This window comes from Gymnoscopelus braueri (genome assembly GCF_963280865.1).
Source record: "Gymnoscopelus braueri genome assembly, chromosome: 5".
NCBI classification, from domain to species: Eukaryota; Metazoa; Chordata; class Actinopteri; order Myctophiformes; family Myctophidae; genus Gymnoscopelus; species Gymnoscopelus braueri.
This window is the reverse complement of record NC_137606.1, coordinates 33,317,891-33,333,247: the sequence shown is the minus strand read 5'-3', so window position 1 is coordinate 33,333,247 and position 15,357 is coordinate 33,317,891. Positions and strand designations below refer to the sequence as shown.

At 38.5% G+C, this 15,357-nt stretch overlaps 2 protein-coding genes across 2 annotated transcripts; one reads left to right on the top strand and one right to left on the bottom strand.

The window, feature by feature from the left end:
- Positions 1–756: 756 nt before the first annotated feature.
- bco2b (beta-carotene oxygenase 2b) lies at positions 757–8,299 on the top strand (the record flags this gene model as incomplete). The annotated part of the gene is made up of 12 exons (XM_080429190.1): positions 757–768; positions 2,908–3,146; positions 3,468–3,679; positions 4,375–4,490; positions 4,728–4,830; positions 5,179–5,307; positions 5,596–5,756; positions 6,101–6,268; positions 6,605–6,742; positions 6,988–7,170; positions 7,911–8,021; positions 8,145–8,299. 12 exons carry the CDS (start codon positions 757–759, stop codon positions 8,259–8,261), a joined length of 1,689 nt encoding a protein of 562 aa, XP_080285316.1. The 3' UTR covers positions 8,262–8,299.
- A 1,059-nt stretch (positions 8,300–9,358) lies between these two features.
- Positions 9,359–12,358, bottom strand: tex12 (testis expressed 12; the record flags this gene model as incomplete). The annotated part of the gene is made up of 4 exons (XM_080429189.1): positions 9,359–9,503; positions 11,100–11,151; positions 11,693–11,792; positions 12,254–12,358. The coding sequence occupies 4 exons, from the start codon at positions 12,356–12,358 to the stop codon at positions 9,359–9,361; spliced, it is 402 nt and encodes a 133-aa protein (XP_080285315.1).
- Positions 12,359–15,357: the final 2,999 nt, after the last annotated feature.

Sequence of the window (15,357 nt, the reverse complement as noted above, 5' to 3'; positions counted from 1 at the left end):
GATAAGGACTCACCGGTAGCTATCTAGGTTGACTTAGACTGCCGGTATTGGTGGAACAGTGGTTAGCACTGTTGACAGTCTGTTACTGTACCTCACAGCAAGAAGGTTTGCGCAGGTTTCCTCCGGGTACTCTGGTTTCCAAAAGAGAAATGTTTACACACTCCTGCCGTTGACCGTAACCAAAGTGAATATCACTCCCTCAGCTCTAGTCCAAAAACGAGTCAGTTGTTCTGCATACTGCTGGATTTATTGTGCAACTCTTGCAGGCACTCAAAAGCAACGTTGAACTGGTAACAACACAAAACTAACAAACGCTTAGAATACACATAACGTAAACATAAAGTAAAACATATAAACGTAATTTAATAAAGAAAATACACTCCAAAATAGTAACATACCTTACTGGCTGCTCTGCAAAACATAAGGGAATGAGATCACTTGCCTGCCCATGAACACAGCGACGCACAAACTGAAATCAAATGAATCAATCAATAAGACGTTCACATCAATGTAGAACAAACAAATGCAACACGCAAACAAACCTTGATCTCCCGTGTCAAGCTGTCAAAAAAACGTGTAACCACCTAGGTGTCTACCTGACACCAGACCACAATAAAGTGTTCCGTATGAACCTGCAACCCTTGAATCAATTGGCACTTCCAGCACAACCAATAGACATAAAATGAATAAATCATATTGGCAAATAACTGAATTTAAATGGAAAACAAAATAATAATGATAAGAATTATGGAAGCTATGGCAGCCACAGTGAAGATTAACTTTATTTGTATATTTTCCTAACATTGTTAGAGGTGCTGTAAAGTTATATTTTTGGGGTAGAAATAAAGCTTTTTAGTTCAAGTTAAAGCTCTTTTTTTCTTATAGCAATCTATATGGGGTCTGTAGCCAAATACATATCATTGTTGGTGGTCCTTGACATGAAAATGTTTGAGAACCGCTGCTTTAGGGTTTTCAACAGGCCTGAAAATTACAATCCAACCAGAACAGTGAATGAAGCCTGAAACCCATAACCCACCACGGCACAACCCGAACCACCCCCATTGCCCCCTCAATACCCCCACCCACCTACACCAGGCGAGTGCTCTACTGACTGAGCTACCCGGAAGAAGAGTCAGTACAGACAGAGAGATAGAGAGAGACACAGATTGAGAGGTACAGTACAGCAAACAATAATAAAATCACAATGCGTCGCTATGTGATGTGCTGTGAGCTTGTAGATCTGCTATCTGCCAATGTTCACCTTTTTTGCTGAATGTTTACCTATCATTATATACCCAGAATAGGGATGATTGGGTTCACGTGGTTTGGAAGTCTCTTAACACAATTACTGTGTAGGCTGTGTTGTGGCTGTACTGACTGGTTGAGTCACCAAGGCAAATGCCAAAGCAGATAAACAATAATACTACACACTGTTTCTGTGCAAAAACATCAATTTCTTAGAATTATGTGTAAACATACCCTTATCCACTTGTGCTATCAAGTTGTGCTTGTGCTCTCCGTATACTGTATCTCACATGTCACCTTTATTATACAGCTGGCCTGATATAACAAGAACAATGTCCATATAGTACCTCCTGGTTAGAACTACGTTCCCTGTTGTCTTAGGATCAAATTCCACCAGTACTTACTTGTCCTCACCATTCCTCAGCTATCCTGTGTATTGTCTGTCCTAAAAAAGAGAAAATGTTATCCACTTTACTTTTTTCAGTTAGCACTGAAAAACAGATAAAGTGATAAACTGATAACAAATTATAAACTAGAAAAGTGTGCTCCTCGGAGCACAGGTCTCTGCCAGGCCGGGTTTCCTACCAAGGGCCCGTAAACTTCGGTCATAGCCACTTGGAATGGGATTTGAAAAATGTAACTCATACATGTTGATCACATGACCCCAGAGATAATGTCTACCAATGTGTGTGAGTTTTGGACAAAATCTGTAGTAGTAGTAATAAAAAATGGTGGCGCTATAACTGGCCGATTTGAAAAGAAATTGTGTGGAGATTCTTCCCTGATCTACTGGGAGTAGCCTGGGATCCAGACTGATTGCTACATTCCTCGTTTTTTTTTTCTCACATAAAAAAACAAGTGACACAAATTCCTTGTATGTACATGCATGTCATATGCTTGGCATATAAACTATTCTGATTATTCTAAATTTGGGCTCCAGCATGAACAGTTGTCATGTAATTGTGTAGCCTTGTGTGAGTAACAATATAATATCCACACCTTTCTGCAGTCAGAGCATCATTTATGATCTGATTGACATTCTCATGACCTGCAAATGAGTTGGTGATAAGAAACGTTCGTTGTGATAGATATGATTACAGAGTAGGCCTACTTCTGGGGGGGGGGGGGACAGACAGACAGTATAAAACATAGCCAAGACAAAGCAGTGACAAACAGCAGCAAGCCTTTCTTCCCCAGCTCCACAGCAACCCATTTAACCCACCGCCATGTCGATACAGACCAACAAAACAGGTAAATGTTTAATTATCACAGTTAATTAATTAATTCAAGTTTTAATGAATGAATTAAAACTTGAATACATAATTGGTGTAATAAGTACATACTTCCTTCCATACGTCTTGAATTTACTGAAAAGTTATATTTTGTTCTTACAATGTATTATATTTCAACTTCCTTGAAATAAACATATTTTTTTGTGATTTTCAATACAGTTGTTTGTTAGTTCTTATGTCACAGTATCTACTTTACTATGGAGACTCTCTGCCTGGTCACTGGTTTTAATTTCAGTCATCTAATCAAGGACCAATTTAGATGGGGTATAACAGTTAATTACTTGTGTCTGGTAGAATAGGAAGAACTATCTATAGCCTTGCTTCAGGGACCACAGCTGAGAACCAGTCGGTTCCAGGATTGGATATTTAGAACAAGTCTTCTAAGCAGAGACTACACTCTCTGTCTACAGAGCTCAAAAAGAGCAAGTCTAGGAAGAACAACCACCACTACACAGACGTCCACGGTCTGCCCTGTATCCAGAATATTGTGAGCTCAGTGGACGAGACTCCTGAGCCCATCAACACTAACATCATTGGCATCATCCCAGAGTGGATCAGTGGAAGTTTCCTCAGAAACGGCCCTGGGAAGTTTGAGATTGGAAACCAGAAGTGAGTAAAAGAATCACAACATGCCATCAAGGGGTCTCCATTCTAATTCTTAATCTTATTCTTCGTCTAATAATAAATAATGATAATAACAATAATAACTTATGGCACAAAAAAGTTTATATTGTAATTTAAATGCCAATCATGTGTAATCACTTATAAAATGGCAAGACAAAAAGGCAACACAAGGTGAATATGGGTAAAAACAAGAACAAAGAGTCAAACCATGAACAGTGATTCAATAAAAATATGCATAGGCCTAATGACCTATTATATAAATCTCCAGAACTTTGTCATTTTTACCTGCTGTCTGCTCTCTATCAGGTTCAACCATTGGTTTGATGGCCAGGCTCTTCTGCACCAGTTCAAAATCACCAAGGGTGAGGTGACCTACAAGAGCCGCTTCCTGTCAAGCCATTGTTACCAAGCCAACACTGAGCACAACCGCGTCATGGTGACGGAGTTTGGCACCATGGCAATGCCGGACCCATGCAAAACCTTTTTCCAGCGCTTCCTGTCCAGATTTGAACTGCCAAGTGAGTAACTCCTTGTGTTTCCGGTGCTGCACCTTCAAATAGAAAGGAGTTTGCCTGTTGCACTCCACACTCTCTCTTTCCAACAGTTATTTCCCATTTTGCGGTTCCTTGTCTAGAGTCTAAAAGCCTCAGTTGCAGCCTCTCTAGAGGCTCTGCTCCTTCACAGACCTGACCAAAGTGGCTGAGTCAACTGAGACATTCTTGTCCCATGCTCTCACTAATGGTGCTAAAACTGACAAGGTTTCATGTCACCAAAATCAGTAGCTTTTATCCTGAGGACCTCAAATGCAATCAGCAGGTTTCAAGGAAGTCCGCCCATTACATTTTCTACATTCAGATATATTGAATGCAAATGGTGATTCTGGACTAAAAGTGGCCCTAGAGAAAAGACCATGAAGTAACCAAAATCATTATGGTCTCCAAAAGACATTACGTTTCTTGTAAATCCACCCATTAGATTATGAGATATATTGAGGGCAAAGTTGCAATTTTGGCCTGACGGTGGCGCTAGTGTAAAAGCCAAGGGTGTAAATCAGTGGAGGCCATCTGGCATCAACAAAGTCCAAAGTTTACAATATTTACATATTCATGTAAATATATATATTTATTTATAATAAATATAGCTGACAACCAGCATAATGATGGTGATGGTGTCCTCAATGTGATGCTATTAACTCTGGTCTCTTTCCTTCCAGGCGTTACTGATAATGCCAATGTCAGCTTTGCGTTGTACAGGGGAGATTATTATGTAAGCACAGAGACCAACTTCATGCACAAGGTGGACCCTGAGACACTGCAGTCCACCCAGAAGGTAAACCCAGTCCAAGCAATGTTTGTACAAATCTGAAAGATTGGTAGCCTACAACAGCAGAATCAAGACAATATGAGTGAGACATATAAAAATAAGGGGGGTGGAAGTATTTTGATGATATGTTGTTTCTGTGTTTGAGCTAAAAGAAATTGCAAGACAATGATCTCTAATTCACCACAAAGCAAGAACTGTCTTCTCTCTCCTACTGGGTCTAATCCTGTATTTATTTCACATCAGGTTGACTGGAGTAAGTTCATTGCTGTCAATGGAGCCACTGCACACCCTCACGTAGACCCCGACGGTACAACATACAACATGGGCAACTCCTATTCCGGTAAAGGTAACTATGATCTGCAGTTTTCATTTCATTTCATTTTCATGGAGTTTTGCACATAGCTTACCTCTATAGGCCAGATGAACTTTATCAAGGACCATTTATATTTGTGTTGCGCTCACAGATTCAGATAGGGTCACAGTTACTTACCTCTGTCATGTAGCCCTGTTGGCCAACTATTACATCTCACCACAGTAGGACTATGTTCTATTACATAAAGTAATAGAACATGCATGCACACACTTTCACACAGCACTGACATTATTAACAATGTTAAGTCAATCCCTTTTATTCAGCGAATTTTCAATAAAATAAATAAAACATATTGAAGAAAATAAGTAAATGTAATTACAGGAGCAACCTACAACATCATCCGTGTGCCCCCAAATAAGGATTCTCCAGAGGACACCTTAGAGGGAGCCACCGTGCTTTGTTCCATTCCCTCTGTGGACAAGGCCAAACCCTCCTATTACCACAGCTTTGGTAAGCTAACCCTCCTTTCATATCAAAGCTGACATTGGCTTTAGGTTATTCATAAACCCTAATCATAAATCCCTGTCATAGGAGCCATCATGCTCATTATATATTACACTGTATGTATGCTATTACATTTATGTTTCCTCTATCACGATTTAGTACTGTTTGTATTGTGTCTTTTTTCTCATTTACAATTCATATCTGTTCTGCTCTGTGCCCTGAAATAAAATGTTTAATTGTTTCACTTGTGTAAAGAAAAGTGGTTTCAGACATTCTTCCTTGCTTCTGTTCCAGCCATGTCAGAGAACTACGTGATTTTCATTGAGCAGCCAATCAAGATGGATCTGTTGAAGATCGTGACTGGCAAGCTGACTGGAAATACCATCAGTGATAGCATGTACTGGGACCCCAAACTTGACACCATCTTCCACCTGGTTCACAAAAAAACAGGAGAGGTGAGACTTTCAGATCTGAGCCGTTCACCATTTGCAGTCTATGGGAGTCTGGTCTGGCGGGTCAACCAGTTAGTGAACGTGTCATATATTGTGCAAACTAATGTCCAGGATTTGAATGCCATTCCCCCTCCAAACCATGTATTTTCTTCCTCTTTGCACTGTACTGATCTATTCTGTTCTACTCTTGTTTAATACAGTACTTTTCATCAGACATTCAACTGCATTCAACTGCTTCAACTTTTACTTTCCTGCTCTTCAACCTGATTTTATGTGTACAAAAATACCCTCTGCAGGATCAGACCAATTTGGCCTAATATAATGTATGTGGTTTTGTTGTGTTTCAGCTAAGCTCAGTGAAGTACGTCACCAAAGCCTTTTCTACATTCCATCAAATCAACGCCTATGAAGAGGACGGATCTATAATCATGGACCTGTGTGCTGCAGATGATGGCAATGCCATCAACAGCTACAATATCCAGAACCTCCGCCAGTCTGGAGAAGCCATTGATGAGGTCAGTTTCATCACAAACACTATGAATGCGACCCCGTTGTTTGAAAATGAGCTTTTTAAGATTTTGGTTTTGGTTAGGATTTGGAATTTTGGATATTAGATTATTGAATGGAAAGCAAACATTTGTATTCAACAGTATGCTTTTCGCATATAACTGTGTATACCAGTGTGCAGCTAACATTAGGGTCAGTTAAACCGAGGCATGATGGCTATTGCTGGTTTGACTGAATTAACTGTAATTGTTTTCTTTACTATACTGGATGCTGTCAGTGGATTGATTAAATGATTGAATTTGATTGGGTTAAAGTTGAAAGTGAAGTGTTTCGTTTCTCACCAGGTGTACAACACCACGGCCAGAACTTTCCCAAGACGGTTTGTCCTACCTCTCAATGTGGACAGTGAGACACGTCACGGTGTGAACCTGAACACGCGGCCCGACAGCTCAGCTACGGCTATCAAGATCAACAACAACAAGGTAGGTAGCACATCACCATACAGCAATACATAGAAAACTATTCATATTTTTTATATTTTGAATATGAAGCTCAGGTAAGGGGTTGGAATGTCAGCCATATTTAGGTAAATAAGATAATATAGAATAGCTTCTACACTGAATCCCACACCCAGCTCAAAGGCATCAGGCGTTATTGATTATGCAATCATTTTCATGATTAGCATACCCATATTAAACACTCCTTCGGTCTCATTCTCTCTGTGCAGGTGTATTGTACGCATGAAGATCTCCATGGAGACGAGATCCATAAATACGGAGGTCTGGAATTTCCTATGATCAACTATAACAAGTACAACACCCGCCCATACCGTTACTTCTACGGCTGCGGCTTCAGACACATGGTTGGCGACACACTCATCAAAATGGACATCCAAACCAAAAAAATGAAGGTATAACAGAAAATACTGGCACACCACTGACAGATATTGTTCATGAAGATGAGTTAAGCAAAAGGTTGATGAAAGATGAACATTGAAAGATTTTGCAGAACAGTATAGTAATAGCTTGAATTGAAAGCCTATGGATTGTTGTAAGCAGTGGCTCAGTTGGTTCCCCGGGTCCTGTGTTAAGTGTCAAAATGTCCTTGAGCAAGACACTTTACATTACATTACATTAGTCATTTAGCAGACGCTTTTATCCAAAGCGACTTACAATAAGTGTATTCAACATAGGTAGGGAACGAAAACTACTAATCACCAGAAGTCTTTAATGCATTTTCTGCAAAAACAAGCAACCAAGAGTATACCTAGCGCTAAGGTAAAAGTGCAGTATATCAGCTACCTATTTCCTCTTAATCATGTGAATATAATCATGTGAATATAATACACATTGTAAAGGGCTTTGAATAAAGGCGTTATATATAAATGCACCTGTTGCGACCTGGCTTGTAGGCCATAACAAAAAGGAGGAAGATACACGACTGGTTTAAAAGTGTATAAAATAAGTTTATTTAACATCAATTTAAACTACTGTATGACATGGTGTGTTCAGTGGAATCAGTGGAATCAGTATCAGTATAGTTTCAGAAATGTATGGATGTGTGGTAAATGTAGTGTGGGGTGTTTGTGGGGCTGTGACACACCATTTACCGTTTATTTTTATTTAACCCTGATGAACTCTTATTTTCAAGGTATGGGAGCAGCCTGGTTTTTACCCATCTGAACCTGTCTTTGCACCCACTCCTAATGCTACTGAGGAGGATGATGGTGTTGTCATGTCCGTGGTCATCACTCCGAACAAGGTCTTACATATGTTACTTATAAATTCACACTTACATTCATGGCATTTAGCTCTCAACTGCTGGATAAGCTTTGGATCTAACATAATGAGTTTTTCTCATCATTTGGCTTGTTGCAATTTTCAGGACAAAAGTACGTTCCTCCTGGTTTTGGATGCCAAGACATTCGAGGAGCTGGGCAGGGCTGAGGTACCAGTCAACATTCCCTATGGATTCCATGGGACTTTCAATGCAGCTGCATAGATGTATGCAAAGAACAAAAAAGAATGAAAAGGACTGAATGATGAAGCCACCACTGACTTCAAACTAATACTGCAGAGGTGGTGGTCGATTGGGGCCTCTTCTGGCCAGGCATCTAATACCACCACAGCCTTCTCTATCAAGTGGGGTCTGGGGACCCCCAGGGGTCCTTGAGGGGGTCCAAAATTAGCTAACATAGCATCAAAGTCAATTGAACCACTTTAACCCTAATATACATCAGCTATTTGCAAATAGCTCCCTCTCAGCATTCCCATGCACTTCCTGTTTCAATAAAGAAAGACAATGTACTACAGGGATTGGATTACAAAATCGGATAGACCTCACAACAGGATAAAAACTATATGTTCAAATGACTATAATTATGTTTTTAATCCATATCTAGTATTGATAACTGTTATTAATACAATGTATGGTATGCTATGTGAAAAAGAAGCGCCAGCTCACTGGCCTCGTGGTTAGAGTGTCAGCCCTGTGATTTGGAGGTCAGGGTTTGATCCCTGGCCGGGTCATAGCAAAGACAAAAAAAATGCGACCCAATGCCTCCCTGTTTGGCACTCAGCATCAGGGGGTTGGTCCAGTGGGTGTACTTGTACATCACGCTGCAACAGAAACAGGAGAGGAGATAGGCTCCTGCCCTATTATTATATGGGCCACATGGCTCGGCAAGGCTTACTTATGTGAGAAAGTGGAGGTGTTTATGTTGTTTGTAAATAAATATGTATATAGAATCACAGCATCATAAATGTAATAAAAGGTGTGTAAATCCCAAATACTTTGACTGTATTTTATTTCTTCAAAACATTACATTTAATTTGGTCTTAGTAAGTGGTTTGAGTAAGTATTTTAATAAGTAACAATTTTTGTTCATTGGAAATAACTTGAATTGGTAATAATGACAGAAAACATTACCTTTTTCTGAGGAAATAAAGACTGAGGGTTACATCTTACAAAATAACTTGAAGGTTTTGGTAGTATTTGCAAGAACACAATAACTAACATTTAATTGTTTTGGTAGATTAGTTACACACTATAAGACACTTGGTCATATGCAATGTTTGCTTTTCCAAGGAGGAAAAAGGTTATCCAATAAGCGTGTCAGAAATATGAGCCAGGGTGCGTCGGAGGTGATTTTTCTTTTCTTTCAGGTAGGATTCCAGGCGTTTGGCCTCCAACAGAATGCCCTCCAGCTCCCTCATCTGGGAGGCATCTGCTGCAACTCTATCACTACAGGAGAGAAATCCATAGAGAGAATTGACAAATCTGAGCCATGAAACATATTAAAGTGATAAATTAAGTCATTTGTGATGATAGAACAAAGATGAATAACCTGGCATGTGACTGCCGTCATTATTTTTCTGCAGCTTAATAACATTTTTATAGGACAATTCAATAATTGTTAAAAGCCCTCTTTAAGCTAAAATTCCAGTTTGAAATGCAGCACTTGTAAGGAACACATTTTCCACGCATATAAAAATGTGGCTCAATGGCTATATTAGAATGTAATTTTTGATAAAACTAGAAAAATGTCTCCTCGGAGCACAGGTCTCCGACAGGGCACGTAACTTATTGTGGGCCAGCAATGTTTCACAGCAATTGAACGCTGCGTTGATGATTTTTGACGATCTTAGCCAATCGGGATAGAATATGACAGATTAGACAGAACCGTCTTGATCACATGACTATAGAGATAATGTATACTTATTTGCGTGACGTTTGGACAAAATATGTACGAATACAATTTGTGTTTTGCAAAAATCGACCTCCTGGTGGCACAATTACATTGTTTGTCATACAGTGTGCCGAAGTCAGAAAAACACAATGGAGTGAAAAGCAACTAGTTTGTTTGCGACTCGTTTATTCATTCTGCCCCAGATTTAATGTAATACCCCTACTTATACAATTCCAGACATTTTAAGAAATGGGGAAAAAAACATGCAGGGCGAGAGCTAGCCTGTTGAGTGTCTAAACGGAAGTACTAGAATTTGGTGGAAGCACAGCCCAAAGAAGTTACATTTTACAGATCTGTTTACATTCTCTGTGCATGAAACCCGTGCTGTGATTGGTCAAAAGAGACAGTTTCAATTTGCTTATTAGATCATGTATATTTGTGTGAAATGTTCACATTTTGCTCAGCAAGTTTCATGGCAATCCACTCATTTGATTTGTAATGTGACAATATATAGATATATGCAACAGATTGTTTTTGCCTAAGGATGGCACTAGATTAGAATAATGACCATGGGGTCAACAAAATCAGTAACAGTCATCGTCTAGGACAAGGGCGCCGATACTGTGGGTGCCTCTGGGCTAAAGCACCCATGGTGAAATGAGGAGCACCCACTGGGTGCTGGTCAAAAAAATATATATAATAATAATAATAATATATTTTTTATTTATTTTTCAAAATCAGATCGCCTGGTTCAGATCGCCACTGAATAAACCGAATTAACCGAAATAAAGTTACAAAACCCCCCCAAAAAAGTAAATTATCCGGCCAAAACCCGGCCAAAACCCGCACACATGCATGCGCGCGTGTGCCAGGTTGCGCACCCACTAGAGCTTCTAAATATCGCCGCCCCTGGTCTAGGAAGCATCGATGTGCACAGCAAATTGGCAGTCAAGCCAGTAGTTTCGGACCAGTGCTGGATGAGTCGACTGCTGCCCATTTTACCTAGTGCCTACTGGCATCGTCTTTGTTGCTTGCATTATACGGTATACCTTTGTATATTGATGACCTATTGCTTCCATCATATAACATGATTAAAGCAAATTTACATCACATTCTTCATACAAGAAGACTGATATATGTAATGTGTTTACCTTAAGACATCACCATATTTTGAAAACAGCATGTTGAGCTCCTCATTTGCACCTGATACCAAAAGATAAATCAATTAGTGGGATGCCTTCAACTTCACAGAATGAAAATAAGTTGATAATCCAGCAGTTAATGTGGTGAGAAGAGAACAGTTGCATTTAAGTCTACTAGGGATATGACATGAGCTGGCAATGAAGATATACTGCAACATATAATGTACATAATAATTTACATAATATTGCTCCCCTTTTTTCATGTTCCTGTCAGAACTTCCTGTGACCCATTCGGGTTCTAACCAACTTCTTTAGAGGCACTGGTCTAGATAGAAACTATTGATATCAATCAGCTTGTGACTGAAAGATCAATAAGATTTGAAACATTTGGACCAGAGAGCTGACATGACCTATGGAGTTCTGTTTCATCAACATAATTTGTCCAATGGTCTAGTAGTGCCAAAACATGTCAAGACAATACTGTGGCTTCTGATTTGGTAACAGAATAGTAATAGTATAATAGTATTAATGGAATACCCATTCTTAACCAGACCACAACATCTTGTATGAGACTAAAAACGTCACTTTAGGCCTAACGTTACCCGCAACTGCAGTCTCAAATAACATTGTTGGATCCACAGCCCCTTTCTTTGATGGTGGAGAGCTGTCTTGCTGTGGAGGCTCATTTCTGTAGGCTTCCATCTACGATAATGAGTAGAAGATTAGTTGTATTTAGTGATCAACCTGATAAATGCCATTCTTAGACGATCCCTAGCCGTTTACTGTGCCCAAAAGGCTAATTAACAATCAAAACAAAAAATCCAGTTTCCCCATCTGCATCCAGCCTTGTGAGTGCTTTCTGACAAAGTTGGTTACCTGAGGAAATGGTAAGACTTGCTGTTAACAGTTAAAGCTCAATGTGTTTACTTGTCCAATCTTATTATCAGACATATTTTTTGTTCTTTGATTTGTGTGGAGACTGGGACTACTGAACATATCATAAACAATGATAAGCTGCTACTGTATCTGCTCTAGTTTTGTTATGATATAGCCTAAAGGGTTTTTGTCCCACAGGTTGAGAACCACTGAATTAAGGTAAATTATAGCATAAATTAAAAATACCCTAATTATTTTTTTTAAATCCCAGACTCATTTGTTCTCACCTCCAGTGTTCTTTTCTGTTGAGGACCTTTGCTGTTATTCAGTCCTGTCACTGTGTTGTTGGCTGGTGGTAGAATCAGCTTTCCTGTCACTGTTGAGCCTTCCATTGTGTTACTGCAAATGACAAATGTAGGATATGACATGTTACTTATGATACCCAAGTGTAACTTTAGTAAACAATGAACACAGCTTAACTAGTAACCCAGTCTTCACTTATTAAGTCTAACCAGGTCCAGTTAGTGCTAACCAATCAGTGGTTCTCAACCAGTGGGGGACCATCAGTGGTCCTTGAGGGGGTTCCAGGTGGTCCCCAGCTAAATGATGGAGAGTTCCAACCAAATGGACCCTAATAGATCGTTAACTCTTTATTTTATGGTCAAGAGTTAAATTATTGTTAAGTCTACACAATTAGAGAATGTAGAAGAATTGTTATTTTTATCAACATTTGCCTATTATCAAATCAGATCAATACAGCATGGAATTGTGGACAAAATATCATCCAACGTAGACAAAATATTCTAAAGTTTTGGGTCTGAGAGTCTAAATCTCATCAAACGGTGAATCCGTGGCTCAAATGCCGAATAAATAATGGACCCTGATATGAAAAAGGGTTGAAAACCATTGACTTAAATCGCTTGTCAGCTCGCAAGCTAACACACGAACTGAAAAAATAAAATATATATATTATTGACCTCACCTGCTGACAGTTTACTATCTGCACTGTGGTAAAGTCACTCTGTGTTTTAGGCTACTAAATACAATGTATTGTTATTGTAAAGTTAGCAAAAGCGCCCCAATCTTAACTATGACTAGTAGCAGAAAACTGACATTAACCTAATTTACGTTAAGGCCGATGCTTCGTCGTACGACGGTGTCGCGCGCTGAAAATACCCAATCTACAAGCTCGCAGGGCCTCCCAATGAAATGCCTTGTGAGCTTGTAGATTTGCTATTTCCGGCGCGCGACACCACGACAGCTGTCTATCTAGCAAACAACCACCAACCTATCTCTACGCAGATTAACCCATAATAAATAACAACGGTTTAATCTCACCAAATGTTGCTCCAATCAAGTATAATATATTGATAAATATAGGCGAATGTGTAATACAACCGCGTACCAAACCGTTTTTGAGGAAAACTATATTAAGTTTACAGTAATAGTAGATGTGTTTTTCAGCTCGAATCAGTTGTTACACCGAAATTGGTGACCTGTGTTCACTCCAGTGGTTTAATACATCAATAACAATGAAGAATATTGTGTTCTTCTTTATGAAGTTTTATAAGAACACGGATAGCAACAACACAAGAAAAACTGTGGTGTAAAGTAACTAAGTACATTTACTCAAGTACAATTTTTAGGTATTTTTACTTTACTGGAGTATTTCCAATTTTCAGTACTTTTTCTACTCCACTACATCTCAGAAGCAAATATTGTACTTTTACTCCACTAATCACTGAACATTTGAAAGTTACTAGTTGCGTTGTAGATTTTCATTATTATTACAAAACATACACCACTTCCATGGTGGGCATCACTTCCTGTCGATTTGATCCCTGATACCTGATCAAATCGATACATTTTATACATTTAAAAACTTGTGAAATGGGACATTCTGCATAATACGTACTTTCTTTTTTTGGTACTCTTAAGTACATTTTGATACCAATACTTTAGTACTTTTACGCATGTCAATTTTGAATTCCGTACTTTTACTTGTAACAAAGTATTTCGCAAAGGCTTTTACAAAACAGTGCTGTGGTGGTCCCAGGGTGATTGTTCATTGTGAAACGCTGCCATCTAGTGCTTGATTCCTGCTAGTAGGCTACATTCATGCAAAATCTATTTACCGTCCCCTGTACATCTGTGGTTGGAACATAGAGTTAAAAATACCATAGAGTTAAATGATTGTAACCTTTGAATTAAAACGGAAATGACCTTGTCAATAGCTTTTCCTACACATTTTGAAAGAAATAAGTCAGGTGTTAAGTCATGTTTTTTTTTTATCCCGTTTCTACTATTTTCATTAAAAAAAAGACTTTTATCTTCTTTTTACAGCCATTATTAAGCAAATTAATAGCCTACCGTACTTTCCTGCAAAATAGCTAAGACATTAAACATATTCATTTTAACATTTAACATTAAAATAATTGCTTTTGATAGATTAGCCTATAGTCTACAGTCTATAGAGTAGACCAATTATTTGTTTACCAACATTGAGACTGGACGCACAGGTGATTGTTTCATGCAATCAATTCCCAACATAATTGTTTGGGTGCGCTGGTTTCAGTACATTCAACCTCCTCTTGTGTGTTGGCTAGTCCTAGCGAGACATGACAGAATGGGTTTCATTTGGTGCCGGCCTGCGCGCGCATACTGGTTCTTATCAGTGTGACGTCGTCTGTTAAGGGGTCTATTATGAAAGCCCATAAACAAATGTGTTGGCCATTTTTATTTCAAGCTCTAATCTCTGAGGAAAATGCATTATTATTATTATTATTATTATTATTACCCTTATTATTATTATTATTATTATTATTATTATTATTATTATTATTATTATTATTATTATTATTATTATTATTATTATTATCATAACTTGAAACAAAAATGCCATTTGGAACCTTTTGCTCTAGACCTAAACCAGAGTCTAGAGTACCTGTTTTGTGTTGGTCATCAAGTCTTGGGAAATTATTGTAAATAAACTGTAGGCTACTGCGTTCCCGCCCACTTCCTGTTTTTTTTGGTGCCGGAAGAAAAAACTCAATGCATTTTTCCCATTGACATTTCCAAAAATATTTATATCTATTAATTTAAGCCTCGAATCAAGCCATCATGACATGACATGAATCATGACCATAAACGTTTGATTCTGTGATTTTTTTTTTTGTTGAAAACGGCAAAACAAAGGGTATTTATTAAATATAGTATATCATATAATTAAATATAAAATAAAAAAAAATCACAGAAAAAAACGTTTTATGGTCATGATTCATGTCATCTCGTGATGGCTTGATTCGAGGCTTAAATTAATAGATATAAATATTTTTGGAAATGTCAATGGAAAAATGCATTGAGTTTTTTCTTCCGGCACCAAAAAAAACAG